This window comes from Meriones unguiculatus, chromosome 11 (assembly GCF_030254825.1).
Source record: "Meriones unguiculatus strain TT.TT164.6M chromosome 11, Bangor_MerUng_6.1, whole genome shotgun sequence".
NCBI lineage: Eukaryota > Metazoa > Chordata > Mammalia > Rodentia > Muridae > Meriones > Meriones unguiculatus.
In genome coordinates, this window is record NC_083359.1 from 44,738,854 (window position 1) to 44,754,248 (window position 15,395).

The window sequence follows — 15,395 nt, forward strand, 5'->3', positions numbered from 1 at the left end:
ATCTGGATAAAAACAGGAGGAGAAGAATTCAGGTCTTCAAAACCCATGTGAAAATCTGGCATGGGAGCATATACCCATGATTACAGCTCTAGGAATATGGAGACAGGCAGATATCTGGAGCTTGCTGCCGAGGCAGACTACCAGATTCAGTGAGAGACTTTGTTGAAAAAAGTAACATGAGGAGTGGTTGGAAAAAACAAATTCTGTCCTACACACATACATACATTACACATATATGCACACACATATACATATTTATAAAATATTGGTTTGATGTCCCTATTCTTAGTTTTCATAATACAAGATATCACACCTACAATTTGAAAGAATAACCTTCTCTCAGTACAGTGAATTTGAATGTTTGGGGAGACCCTTGACTGCTTGGCATGAATCCCCTCTCTTGGATTCTGAGACATCAGCTTTGCTGCAGACCTTTGTGATTTGATGATTTGAAAAGAATCCTCAAGTTCCTGATGAGCCCAGGACAGTGTCCATTAATTTATTTCTTGATGCTGCCAGAAGCAAGCTACTTTATATGCTTATTTTGTTTAATAATCATAGATAATTATTTTGAAGAACTCTCCTTATCATCCCCAGGGAGTTTGTACACTTTGGACTCCCCACTTCTCGCCCAGGTTGGAGGACAGAAGTTTGGCTTCCGAGTTTCAGGAAGGACAAGAAACACTTGACTCTTGACAGGAGTTGTGTCCCCATATGCTGAGCTGGAGTCTGGCAAGGACAGACTTGGGTTCTCTAGAGTAAGCAGTTCAGAGAGAGCAGCCAGCACATTTTCTAAGGAGCTTGAGTGCTGCTAGATTTAGCCCTGCCTGCTTGGTGCATTGGGGAGTTATACGCAGGTTGAAAATGTAAGGATGGCAAGAATAATTTTTATCTTAGATTTTTCTTTCCAATGGTACATAACTGGGAATTAAAAAAAAAAAAACAGTTATCAATCATCAAGGGTTTTCCTGAATTAATGTAAGAAAAAGGCAGGAAGGTTGACGTCTTCCAGGCTTTTTTGGCCCTCAGATCCCCCCTCATACAATTTAATTACAAGTGTAGTCAGGTTAGAAGTCCCATCTGCTCCCTCCATTTCACAGCAAACAGTGTCAGTGACAAGCCGCTCTCCACAAAAAGGTGCGTGGGACCCTTAGAACCACTTCTCCAATGAGCAGGAAAGACAGGGCCAAATATAATTGACATTGTTTGGACATGGCTCTCTGATTGTTATGATTTTAATAATGAAGGAAAAACCAAACATCTGCAGCTTTAAACAAAGGAGATGGTTTCGGCCCTGAAGCTGGCTTTGCGGCTGTAGGAGGGAATGCTTTATATGATGCTCATTTTTTTACTGGTTGGAAGAAGAGATCAAACAATGAAGTAGAAAGAGACAGCAGAAGCAGTGCAGGCAATGAGAGCTGCTATTCCTTCATTGGACACATGATTGCTGGGATTTGGGTTCCTCTGGGCTCCTTCACAGACAGCATGTTGATGCGCCGCATTCTTATCTAAGGTGTATGGGGACAGAGGCAATGTTACAATTTAGGCCATTTCCCTGCACTTGAGTAAAACTATCTGATAATTTAATGCACACCATGAGTGCTTCTGGTCCTGAGTGCTCTTTTCCTTGACTTCAGTTTGGTTTGGTTTTGTTCGTTTGCTTTGTTTTCACCAGACAGGGTTGCTCTGTGTAGCCTTGGCTGTCCTGGACTCACTCTGTAGCCCAGGCTGGCCTCAAACTCACAGAATAAAGGCATGGACTACCATGCCTGGCTTTGATTTGGTTTTTAATGTTTTAAACATTTTAATATTCACAATAATACCCTGAAGTCACTCGATTGTTCCCATTTCACAGGCATCTAGTGTAGGGCAGAGAGCCAGCAGGCCAACACCCAGTAATTACCAGTGATCACATTTTGTGGTCAATTTAGGATTAGCCACATAGCTTTGTTATACATAATTTCACATGTTCTTTGGCTATTTTTTTTGTGTGCATGTGTTTGTGTGCATGTGAATGCAAATGTGAAATGTGCGCACACACATATGCTTGTGTGTGTAAGAACATGTGGGGGAAAGGTATGTGGACATGTGTGTGTTTATACTCTCATGTACACACCAAAAGACAACTTGGTGTCATTCTAGCCAGGCATTTGCCACCTCATTTCTTGAGACTAGTCTCTCATTGGCCTAGAAGTTTACAAACAGCCTAAACTGGCTAGCCATAAACCCCAGGGCTCCACCTGCCTCTGCCTCTATAGCGCTGAGATTACAAGCATGCATCACCATGTTGGGCATTTAAAAAATGGGTTCTATGGAAATGAGCTCCAATGCTCAGGCTTGCAAGGTAAGTGCAGTAAGGGCTATGCTGTCTCCCTAGCCCCATTATGGTAATTATGGCATTTTTTAATTTACCTGTGACCATCTCTTGATCTCTTTGAGCCTACTTCATCCTCCCTCCAATCACACCCTCCCCCGTAGCCCCAAACATTCTTCCTTCTTTCTCTGAAATGAAATAAGATAGTAGCAAGCTCCCCAGTGGATTTTATAACTTTGCATATCATATATTTAGTTTAGTAATGAAAAATTCCTGCTCCAGGCTATGCATAGAATAGCATTTCTAATGTTTTTTAAATAGCTATTAGTGTAGTGGAGCTCAGTGTGTGTGTGTGTGTGTGTGTGTGTGTGTGTGTGTGTGTGTGTGTGTATGTGTTCCCTTCCTCTACCTAATCATCTGCTCAGTGGTGCACTCTGAAACCCAGAGCAGCAGCCAGGGGAGGAGCGAGCTGTGATTGATGGGCCAGGCCTCCCTTGCAGAAGAGTCCCATCTGGGGCTGCTTTTGGATGCAGTCAGATGTTGAGGGGGAGGTCAGCCAGGCAGCCTTGTCTCCCCCTCCATCAGCACCCCGATCATTCTCACAGTGCCCAGCCTGTACACCATTGCTCCTCATCGAGCCTTGCTCTGGGCAGATGCTCTGTGGTGTGGGATTAGAACAGCTGTTAAGTTTATGGAGGAGAAAGCATGCAGCATGGTGCAGCAGGTATTTTTGAATTTTCACTTGAAACTGTGATTTGAATGGAGCAGAAGCATTGCCTTGCGTTGTTTAGCATTAGGTCTGGATTTTTAGAAGACAGTTGTCATCTTTGATTGTGCCTGGTGAAAGGACAGAAGTATTGTGGAGTGTTTATGTGTGTGTGCCTGTGTGTGTACATCTGTGTATCTGTGTGTGTGTGTGTATGTATATATAGGGTTTGGGAAAGCAGGTGCTCTTTGCATGGATCTGTGCTTGTCCTAGGACCAGCAGGTTAATGGTGTCATTTTGCGTTTTTCTTTTTTGTTTTATTGCCCCCGGGCATGATGCATTTTAGCCCATTTCAGTTCAGCACAAGAGGTGTTCTCTGAATATGTGCAATTTCCTGCCAGAGAAGTAGATCAGAGCAGACCAGGTTAGGTAAAACTCAAGTAAAACAAACTGTCAGCAAGAATGCAAGCTACAGGCAGCCACCGGGGATAGACAGGCTCCTCCAGAGACTTTACCTCCATGTGTGCTTGTCGGGGGGGTCTTAGGAAGAACAGATGCTTTCCTGGGCCATGTGGACATTTGTAATCAGCGGGCATATTAGTTCTTGACAAGTCCCGTGCATTTCTTCATTCTAAGAGCTGGGTAGTTTGGGGGAGGGGCTTCAAGGAAGAAACAGACAGGCAAAAAATATATGTCAGGAAAGGAGATCTCTAAGTTTGACTGTAAAAGCCAAGAAAAACATAAAAAAGTATACAGACACACACACACACACACAGACACACACACACACACCCTACCTACAGGAACATATTTGGTTATTTTTAAGTCGGCCTCGGCAGCTGCACAATCAGGCACTTTCCCTTCTCCTGCCACGGAAGGACAATGACTCTTTCTTAGTTAAATGTGTTCTGCATTAGTTTTCAAGCCAACATGTTCTGCATTGTCAGCCTGTCTGCCACTGTTTGTTCTCGTGTTTCTGTAAGAGTTGTTCTACTAAACAACTCCGAGTTATATGTGGCAGAAAGAGGATGCCTGGGGCTGGGTGGAGGAGTGGGAAACGGCAACAAGAACAGGACTCCTTCTCCTGCGTCCACCTCAGAGACAGGGCATTGATTGTTTCTGGTCCCAGGAAAGCACTCTGAGCATCTGAGGTCTGGCTTTGTGAATGTGTGCATACACGAAGCTAAACAGATTATTGCTCCTATCTTAAAATAGCAATAATATTCTGTCTATTTCATGCTTCAGTAAGATACTTAAATGAAAATGACTTTTGGATTTTTTTTTTTTAAGGAATATGGTCTGTTTGCATCTTAATAATCTCATTGCTCTTGGTAAACAAGTGTAAGGAGCCTTTGGAGTATCCTGGGTAACACCATACCCCATGTCATTGAGCAAGTTTTCACTTGATCTGATGGGCAGGGCCGTTTTTTCTATGAAGACAGGGAGTTTCTTCTACACTTAGCCTCATGGGCCTTATTTAGTACACACTTCCACATAGCTCTGCTCTGCAGCATTGTGGGGCTTAAAACATGCGAGATCCTGACCTCTTCCCAACCACCCTCCCCCTTTCCTTATACTGAGCAGCAGCCTAAGACTGTCTTGGCAGAAGAAATTGGATGTGAAGTTTGCACAAGCTCTTGGGGTGCTTGGCTGGTGATGTGGGGGATACTTGCAAAGCAGAGTCACCCCTCCCTCAGGGAGGGATACCCGCAATTACCCAGATCTCCCTGACTATTCCATTGCTGTAAGGAAAAGTGAAGGCCTGCATTGGTATAGTAGAGGCAGCCTCTGCAAATGAGAGAATGTCTGGCTGGAACATTCTCAGTGTTTCACTGGTCATAGTCACTTACAGGAATGTGGCTTTAGCCATCTACCAGGATCTTGTTTGCATAACTGGAATGTGCCCTGACCTGAAGCAGAAAAGATGCCCTTGTGATCCATGTAATTTTCTAAGAAAATTTGTTTCAACCTAAGCTGAGAACAGAGGAGCATCACTAGGGAGGGAACAAAGACATCTCTCAAGTCATTTGAAGGTGAAAATACTTCCATCGGAAGTACACTGATCTTAATTAAATATTAGCTGTAATTAGCCTAAAGTGCAAATGTTGGGAATATTAATTAGGGTCTCTCTGGAGTGGCTGTCAGTGTTAATAAGTAACTGTAGGGGGTCCTGCCAACATCTGTTTGAAACCTCCAGGTAAAAGAGGCAATAAAGAGCCCCAATGTACCTAAATGCTGTCCACTTGGTTCTCACTGATTTGCTCATGTCTGCCAGAGTGGCGAAACTCTTGAGAGACTCAGGTACTCTGGCTCCAGAGGTACTCTGAGCTCGTCCTTGCCTTTCTTATGATAGACTCAGAATACTCTTAAGGCAGGCCTCAACTTGAGATGGAACAGAGGTGTCCCATACTGCTGTAACACCAGGTAGCCAGGGTCACCTTTTGCATCTAGCAAACAGAATCAGAGTTATCTCACACCCAACACCTCAACATCTGGCCTCCCCCCCCCCCAGGAGGTAAAACAGCTTTGAGTAACATGACATTTGTTACGAAGAGGAGTATGGTCGTTTCACAAACTAAACTGACCTCCACAGCAGATGATTCTCTTGCAACATGAAAGTTGAACTGGATCTGAGTTCAACGCCTCGCTTTCTCATGAATGGTCTGTGTCCTGGATCTAGATCTTTTTAAAAAATCTGTTCTAGATGAAACGTTTCTGACTACTACATGCAAAACAAGAACTCTAAACATTAGCTGTATTAGCCTTAGAGATCCATGGGTAGTTCTTCGTGAGAAAAGGGCCTAGTTTTTACACTCCTGGATATGGCAGATTACTGCTACCCAAGAAATAAATGTAAGAGACATTTTGAGCTGTGATAGCTTAGTCTCCAGTCATGGCCTCAAATCTCCTTGGAGTTTTCATATCTGTGTAAGAACTGTTGACAAAGTACCAATCTGGTGAGGAGCCATGTTGCTTCGCTTGTTCTCTGAGGACCAGTGAGTAGAAGGGACAGTCTGTGTAGTGTGTGTGTGTGTGCAGTGTGTGTGTGTGCAGTGTGTCCATCTAAGATTATAATAACACATCTAGTGAAGGAAATAAAATTCCAGAAAAGAGATTCTAAATTATTATTTGTATAGTCATCACTGTTGTCAATATGAAGAAGTAGCCAGGATTACCAAATTTTTTTTGGTTTTATTTTTTTGGTTAGACAGGACATGTCCCTTTTCTTTGCTTTCTATGTGGCTGTTAGCCTCATATCCTGCTCAAACTCTTAGTACAATAATAATGGTTCCTTAGCTGGGTTTACCATATCTAATGCTGTTCTGTCATAGCTGCTGAAAACATTTTTTATACACAGGTCCAGACAGTAAATAGTTTAGATTTTGAGGGTCAAGTAGTCTCTGTCACAACTAACCAACTCTGTGCTTGATATATAAAAGCAGCTGTAAACAATTTGTTAAACAAATGAACCCATTTATTGGATTATGTCCCAATAAAACCTCCTTAAAATGAGCAGTTGACCTGGCTTGAGCTATAAGTTGTTTGCCAAGCCAGCTCTATAGAATACATTCTTGAGTCCCCCAAGGGGAAAAAAGTACTAAAAATCCATAACAAAACAGTACAGGGTATATATAGGTTGGGCCCTTTGGATCTTAAGTGATACAAATCCACCTTAGAGAAGACACAATAGCAGGGCCTGGAGGCTCATGTCTATAATCTCAGCTACTCAGATAGGAGAATGACAAGTTCAAGGCCTACCTGATGACTCTGTGAAATGACACCCTGTATCAAAATGAAAAGTAAAGCCAGGAAGTGGTGGTACACACCTTTAACCCCAGCACGCAGCAGGTAGAGACAGGCAAATCTCTGAGATCAAGGCCAGCTTTGTCTACAGAGTAAGCTCCAGGATAGTCAGGGCTGCACAAAAAAAAAACCCTGTCTCAAAAACTAAATGAGAGAGAAAGGGGGAAGGGTATAACTCAGTGCTAAAGCATTTGACCAGTATGTGAGACCCTGGATTTTAATCACTGATAAAGAGGGAACAAAGGAAAAATAAGATTTTGAGAGTTTGAATTATGCATGATGTAGCTGCTCCAGGGAGGTAAAATGCAGAATTGAGATGATGGTTTAAAAAGTCATATATGATTCTAGGAAGACACATCTTCAGTATGATTTCTCCAAAACACACGAACACATGGGCATGTACCAAATGGTAACTGCACAGAGGCATTGGAGAAGCTGATGGTTTGGAGCAGAGGGGCCTTCTCACATTGTCTGCATGTATGAAAACACCAAGTCATGCCTCTTAAATACATCCATTTTTATGTTAAGGATAACTTAGTTAAGATTTTGGAAAAAAGAATATATGTCCCTTCTTGTAATTCAAAACAGGATTGTCCCTAGCTGCCCCTGCAGATCTCTCGTCTTGACCTGATGTCACCAAGACCTGAATGCTTCTCCTGTTTCCCACAGCAACTTGGAACCATTTTGTTCTGTGTAACCTCACCAGCACACAGGTCCCCTTCAAGTGGCCCCCTTGGCAGCCCCAGGCTTACACTATTACAGTTTTCTATTATTTCTACTACTATTTCACACAGGAAAGAAAGCTTCCCAAATACTGTAGCAACATTGCAGGCTGACAAGAACTCTTTAGTATGATTAGGAAGAAAATGGAAGTGTTTGCTAAATAGAAGGGCAGGAGTCTGCCCTGGGATTGGCAGCTGGTGTAACGTGGCTGAGTCTGGTGGTAAGCCAGAGCAGGGCCAGAGGATAGCCCCTTCTGCACTCCATTGGCTAAGGGTGAATGCCCTTCAAAGTGGAAGCGGGGAACACATCTTTGAAGAATTAAGTGTTGAATCTGAGCATACAGTAACAGTAAATGACCTCTCCTGGTGTTCAGTGAGCTTATGTAGCCACCTGACCTCAGCCATTGCTGACTTACTGCTGTACCCAATGCTGTAGTAAAATGGTCAGAACAAAAGAAAGCATTTTTTTTTTTTCCTAGTGGCACAGGCGTCGGAACTATTATGGAGGAAGAAAAGGCTGGGGTAATGCATTCCTTGTAAAAGTCTTTACACTTTTACAAGGAATGCATGGTCCTCTCTATAAACAAAGGCATGGGCTCTGTCTTTGTGCCTTGCTCAGGTTTTGGTAGCAGAGGCTGAGGTTTCCTGTTGGCAATACACATTGATCTTCCTGTCCTGGAATCCTTGCAGGATGGTTAAAATCACTTGTAGCTGACCATAGAAAATGGGAAAGACCACTATTTGCTGAGCTTAATTGCCTGCCTCTCTTCCTTCCTTCCTTCTTTCCTTTCGTTCTTTCTTTCTGACTGTAAAACTGTATCTCTTGAGACCATGGACAATTTAGCCCTCTGGACTACTGTTTCTTATGCTTCCTGCATATGTGTATGTAAAGTGGGTGAAGGATGGTGGAGTTATGGGGGTGGAGGTGGAGGGAGGGAGATGTCTCCAGAAATGGAAACATTTGAATTCAAGTTTTTTTTTAAATTCTTTTGACTTGACTGTAATTATCATATTGCATGTTTAGGCTATAACTGAAGGGTGAATTGTTATATAATGCCCTGTACTTATATATTAAAAGAAGACAGAATTGTGGGGAGGGAGATTGATTAATGAGGCTCAGAGTTAAATCAAAGGAGGAAAGTAGGAATATCACAGGGGGTCTCTGAATTAAGCCCTAAATTTCCACTTAATCACTACTGGGGCCATCACAGATATGTACATAACAACAAGCATACACACACACACACACACACACAAATAAAAAAATAAAAATAAAAATAAACACACACACACCAGTAAGATCTTTACTGGGACCTTTCCAGACCACCTAATAGTTGAATTCAGTCCAAATTCTTCTCTCATACACATAATCAAGTAGTTTGACTATGCTTAGCACTGTATCAAATCAGGACTCCACTGTCACCATATATAATACACAATGCTAACCTTTTCCAACATTGAGATGAAGCAATGAGGATCTGCCGCTGTTGTGCAGACCCTGGAGTCTCAGCAAGCTGGATCAGATGTCTTGGGGAAAGTGACTTCAGCATGTGCCTTGATTTTCCCACTTATAATATTGATGATCATCATGTGCTCCTAGCATGTGGTTAGCTGAGAGGCCAACGTTTAGGACAGAAGACCTTCAGCTGTACCCCAGAACGTGCTGGAATGTCGTCCCTGGGCTCTGGGAAAAAAAGTTGTGGTTGCAGAGCTCTAATGGTGTTCTCCTCCCTTCTTTTCTCCTCCCTCAGGGTAATCAGGAAGCAGCGGCAGCCCCTGACACAATGGCTCAGCCTTATGCCTCAGCCCAGTTCGCTCCGCCTCAGAATGGCATCCCTGCAGAGTACACGGCCCCTCATCCCCATCCTGCGCCAGAATACACCGGCCAGACCACCGTCCCCGACCACACATTAAACCTGTATCCTCCTACACAGACGCACTCGGAGCAGAGTGCTGACACAAGCGCGCAGACCGTCTCTGGCACCGCCACAGTAAGTGTCCCGGGACCTGGAGGTACTGTCCCTGAGCAGGTGCCCCGGCCCTGCAGCGAGTATTGCACTCTGTACCCTGTGTGAGCTGCGGATTTTGGCAAGCAAAGCAGCTCTAAGCTTCTCCTTATACCATCAGTTTCCCAGAGGGTTCCTTAACAGTTGGACATCCCTCCCCATTACTTAGAACACGTTTTCATTAGCTGTATTAATTTGTAAAAGGACACAGGCATCTATTCTTTCTGTCTCTAAAATGCTGAGTTCTCTACAATGTTATTCCAGTGTACTGCATGCTTTTTTAAATTTAATTTAATTTTATTAATTACACATTATTCACTTTGTATTCCCCCCATAAGCCCCTCCCTCCTCCCCTCCCGCCCCCACCCTCCCTCCTCTTTCTTCAGGCATGCCCCCCCCCCCAAGTCCGCTGCTAGGGGAGGTCCTCCTCTCTTTCCTTCTGATCTTAGTCTGTCAGATCACATCAGGAGTGGGTGCATTGTCATCATCTCATGGAAACGTGGGAGTCTGAGGATGTAACTGCAAGGTAGAGCACTTGCCCAGCATCTCAGGCTCTTGGGTTCAATTTCCAGCACTGCAAAGCAGGCAATAACAAAAAACACAACGTGGACACATACAGATATGCAGATTTGCTCATTTGTGAGTGTATGATTTGCTGATTTGGAGAGCACTTACAAAGCTGTGCAACCATTGCCAAAATTAGATTTTAGAACATTTTTACAAGCCTTAAAACCAGCTTGAGCCAGGTGTGGTGGTGCACATTTGTAATTATAGCACTGGGGGAGGCAGAGGCAGAGGCAGGCAGATGTCTATGAGTTCCAGGCCAGCTTGGTCTACAAAGCGAGTCTAGGACAGTAAAAGCTATACAGAGAAACCCTGTCTTGAAAAAACTAAAACAAACCAACAAACAAAATAAAACTTATACCCATTTCCAGACTAGCCATCTTCATCCTAGGGTGAGTGCCATTGAGACTTATTTATATTATATCTTACATGTCCAGGCCTTCTGATGTGTTATTTGTTGGATCATGTCTCAAATAATCCAGGCTGGCCTGCAGCTTCCTAGGCAGGAGAATGTGACCTTCTGCTTCTCCCCTCTGTACCCCTCAAGGGCTGGATTACAGGGTGCATGTAACCACCATGTCTGGTATATGCAGTGTTAAGGCTAGAGCCTAGGGTTTTGTGCATTCCAGGCAGGCACTCTACTGACTAAGCTATACCATTCAGCTGTAGTTTGTGGGGTTCTGTTGCTGGTACATAAGGAAGGGATAGATGTGAGAGAGTAGTAGCTGGGTAGGAAAACTGTGTTGGTTATAAACACAATATAAACAGAAAGTTGGGTTGGATGGATTAGAAATAAGCAAACACAGAAGAAAAAAGATACATTATATCGCCACCCTATTACAACTAGTATATTGGACCAGTAATCAATATGACCATGGACTTCAATAATTACATTAGAATTAGATGGTGCACATCCGTGAGCCACCTATGATAACGAAGGATCCAGAAATGTATGTAGTCCATATCCACAAGAAAGCCCTTTGCAAAATCCCTTAGACAAGAGGATGCACATGACGTCCGGCTTTAAGCCTTCAACAAGTGTAAGGTAATGCTGTTTTCCCTTCTACCCTCAAGGTCCTGGAAACCCGGAATGCCGGCACTGTCATCTGTATTGGGCACATGATACCTTTTGTGAAGTGTAGCAAATCACTGGGTAATCTTGCAAGACACTAACGGTAGCATATACTCTGATGCTTTCTAATGCCTCCACCCTATTTTTTTGTTGCTCTTTCTATAAAATGTACATATCACCTATAATTAGTGCCGAGGATATTAAATTTGGAGGCATTGGCACATTCTGAGAGACTTCAGCCACCCCTAGCAAAAGCAAATTCTTCCATCTCCCACCCCCTGCCAGTCCTTCATTCCCCTAGTAGATGGGCTGTCAGCCACCCATCTACTTTCTAACCTGCATGATTTGTCTCTTACGGGCATGTCTCTCAGCCAGAGTCCTATACTGCAAGGCCTTTGGCGTCCTGCTCCTTTCACTGGGTTTTAGTGTTAGCACTCTGTTGTGTGCACAGCACTCACTACTGATAGAGTCATCTGCCAGGCCCTTTGGGGTGCTTCTTCCTTCTCAGTATTGGGGACATTGCTGCTGTCTCCTAGTGGTATTTGGCTGGCCTGCCTTGGCAATGTGTGCATTAGATTGGTTATCTTGTTTAGCAGGTTTTTGTGGTGGTGATGTTGACCAATAGGTAGTATCTAGTGATGCAACGTAGAAAACACAAATATTTGCCCATAGATAAACAGCTTGTAGTATGAAATAGTACTCAACAATGCAAAGTACTGAGTTTTTACACCTTCAGTTATGTAGATGAAGATAACAATACTGAGTAACTGAACAAAAGGAGAAAAATAAAAGGAGTGGTTGTTTGTTATTTGTTGATAATCTTATGATGATCAGGGGTGGTAGAACCTGAGTATGTTGTTTTAGAACTTATAAAATTTTGAATTCAGTAATAATTATTAGGCTAACCCTGAGATGGTGAGGCCTATAATATGAGGAGGTACTGAGTGACATACATGGAATAACCAGATTAGAAATTGAACCAGGTGAGTGTGGAGCCATGGAAACCTGAGGCCTGAACTCGGGACGTGTTGATTGGCAGTATGGACATCAATGAAGGCCTGTAAGCATGAAAGTTTTCTTTTCTTTCTTTCCTTCTTTTTTCTTTTTTTCCTGAAGTCATAGAAAGGGACACCGAGAGAGAGAGAAGGGAAGTACAGGATCGAACAGAATAGTGAGCAGTGGAGAGGCCATCTAGGAAGGCCGTGAGTCAGGAATTGAGTTGATAGAGTGGGAGAGAGGCTGGGAAAGTCAGAGGTCAAGGACTGAATGCTGGGATCAGAGAAGGGAGCTTTGCAGTTTAGGCAATGGGGACAATGAAGACAAAAGAAAGACAGCAGCTGAGGTGAAAAGAAACTACAGAAAGCACTTTACAGGCTTTTTGCTCTGGGTTCACTGATTTAAGCAAGGAAAAGGTATCTCTAAGAGACACAGAACAGGACACAGGACTAGGACATAGAGAACATACACAGAATGGTGAGTGGGAAGCCCCAGCGTTCTTGAAAGACAGAGCTGGCATAACAGGAAAGAGGAAACAGTGTTTACACAGCTTTATAGAGCACAGTGTGAACATAATAGACACACATCTAGAAAGTCTGTCCTCAGTCCATCTGAACCAATGAAGATATGCATGGAGCCTGTAACAATATCAAACATAATGAAAATATACATCACTTGCAATTTCCCCTATACCCGCATTGCCCTCTCATTCTTCGCCTCATTCCCAGTCATCTAAACGACTCCTTCCTTCCACTATATACATTGCTTTCAGAGTTCATATCAATGAAGCAACCATTCTGTGCTCCTGTTTTCTGTGAATCATCATGCTTGCTTTTGGCTTCCTCCACCTGGTTGCATGTATATAAGTGGCTCACGTCTTTACGTTGCAAAATACTATTTACTATTTCATTGTATGGATATACCACAACTCGTTTCTCCATTGACTTGTACACAGATAGCTGGGTTATTCTCCATGTCGACTCACAGAAAATATAATGACTATGAACACAAGTAAGCACGTCAATTTCAGAACAAAAGAGAAGCAAGGATAAGTGGGTTAGAGTGCAGGGAAACCTTGGTTCCAAAGCAGAGACTGAGACAAGCACTTTCTTAAGACATTCATCTTCTTACTTTATGTGATTTCACTTTCCCACTCATCTAATGATTGAGAGGTTGGGGTCCTGTTTGGAAATGGCAGCCTGATTCTGAATTTGGGCAAACATGTCTGGAATATGCTCCTGGAAATTCCTAGTATGTTTGAAGATGTAGGATTCCTGAGTTTGGAGAATGTACTTATGGATTAGAGATGGCCATCACTTTATGTTCTCTGCTCACATTTAAATGATGTGCACTATGGGAGAGGGGGTGACAGAGGAAAGATTCTGTCTTTTCTGCTATAAGCAATTCTCTTTGGCCAAAAAAAAAAAGACACTGAGCTCAGGTGCCCAGGCTGTAGCACACGTGTTCTTGCCTGCCCTTCTCTCTGCCTCCAATACCTATTTTTGAATCTTTTTTTGTTGTTGTTGTTCTCATATTGTCTGTGACAAGTTTACTGCAAATTGCCTCCTTCTCCCCACATCTCGATGGAGTTGCTTTCTCTTCCTCTTCCTCTAAAGCTCTGCATTTCACATGAAGGAATTAAGCTTTCAGGTGGGTTAAAAGCATGGTTCTCTCAGAGCTGGATACAAGTCTTATATTAACAAAAAGTTACTGTTAAGCAGAGTCTATAGCTTAGCTCTAGAGCGTGTACTTAGCATGAATACATAGGAGAAAAAGAAAAGGTTAATGTTTGGAGAAGAGCTAAACTGTTCTTCCTGGAATAGCCACCCTTTGACATATATATCCATGGTGTTTAATGTCATTTTAAGGACATTGTGGAGGCCATGTTTTCTTGGAGGAACCAAACGATTTAGGGTAAAAGAAAGCATCTATCCATATGGTGGCCTCCAAGAGCATCTAATATATGCACATGACTTAACACAAATTGCAGGATCTCAAAAGGGAGACAGTGTACAACCCCAAGTTCTCAACAAGAGCTAAGTAAAGCATTGGTAGAAAAGCTTTAGCAGGTCATCTCTGCCATTCCCCTGGGCCTGGGACCATTCCCTCAGGATGTTTTCCTGCAGAGTTTCTATTTTGTGTAGAGTTCCAAACATATCACAGATCATGGTGCTGACAGGGCCATTGCTGTATTCTCCTGGATACTGTTCCTGACGAGGTATTTTACTCTTGACATATTATAATTAGGGGGTTGCGAGTGGAGAATTCTCCTTGTATCTCCAATAGCAACTTGGCTTCTATTTTTAGCACCTCTACAGTCTGCTTAAGTCTCCCACACTTTCCCACTCACTCTGAACTCTGATAGGATAAAGAACACGGGTGCTGGAGCCGAGCTTGGGCTCTGCTGACAGGGGGAAGAACCATCTAAGGAACCTCTGTGGTTTCCATCAGGAGTGTTTGCAGTGTCTCCAGATTTTATTAATACTATCAGGCAGTTGAGAGAGTTGGTGATAGTGCTTTACTCTCAACTCTAGACCTAGGGATCGGGTATACAAACAAAGAAAACTCTTACTTAAATATCTTATTTTGTTCATAAGATATTTATTGTTCAAGCATTTAGTACTTGTGATTTTAAAAAATGAAACATTGATTACATTTCTTTTTATTGCTGAAAAAATTCCGTCCATTCTGTGTACATCTTTTTCCATTCATCTGTTGATGGACTTCTAGACTAGTTCTACTTCCTGACTTTGGTGAGTGATGTAGCAACAAATGTGCATGTTCACATCTCTGTGTTGTGACAACAGAACCATTTGGGTACATGCCTAAGAGTGGTGTGGTTCTAGGTCCAGTTGTTTTCAGAAAACATCATTCTGATTTCCATAGAGGCTACACACGATTACAGTCCTGCCAATAGAGAATAAAGGCTCATCATTCTTGGAAAATAGGTAGAATTGGGAATAATAATAAGCCAAACTCAAAAAGATAATTACCATGTTTTCTTTAAGTTCAGAACTGAGATTTGAAATTGTGTATGTATATGTGTGTGTTCATAAACTGAGGAAGAGAGTAGTAAGAAAGAAAGAAAGGATCTTAAGAGGCTGGGGAGAATAATAGAATGCATTTGGCAGAAAGGGGGAATATTTGTAAGAAGGAGGAGAAGCAAGAGGCAGGGCAAGGGATACTGAGGAGGGAAGTGATGAAGAGAGAC

At 42.8% G+C, this 15,395-nt stretch overlaps 1 protein-coding gene across 42 annotated transcripts in view; it reads left to right on the plus strand.

Moving 5' to 3' along the window:
* Rbfox1 (RNA binding fox-1 homolog 1) overlaps positions 1-15,395 on the plus strand; it is a 1,697,412-nt gene that overhangs the window by 1,501,591 nt on the left and 180,426 nt on the right. For 37 of the 42 annotated variants that reach the window (XM_060364117.1, XM_060364121.1, XM_060364120.1 and 34 more), the window contains one exon: positions 9,298-9,537. In XM_060364117.1, the coding sequence (XP_060220100.1) occupies positions 9,298-9,537 (240 nt within the window). Of the gene's footprint in view, positions 1-2,857; positions 3,039-9,297; positions 9,538-15,395 lie in introns of those variants that run through there. The other 5 variants (XM_060364147.1, XM_060364146.1, XM_021645263.2 and 2 more) reach the window with 4 other exon arrangements.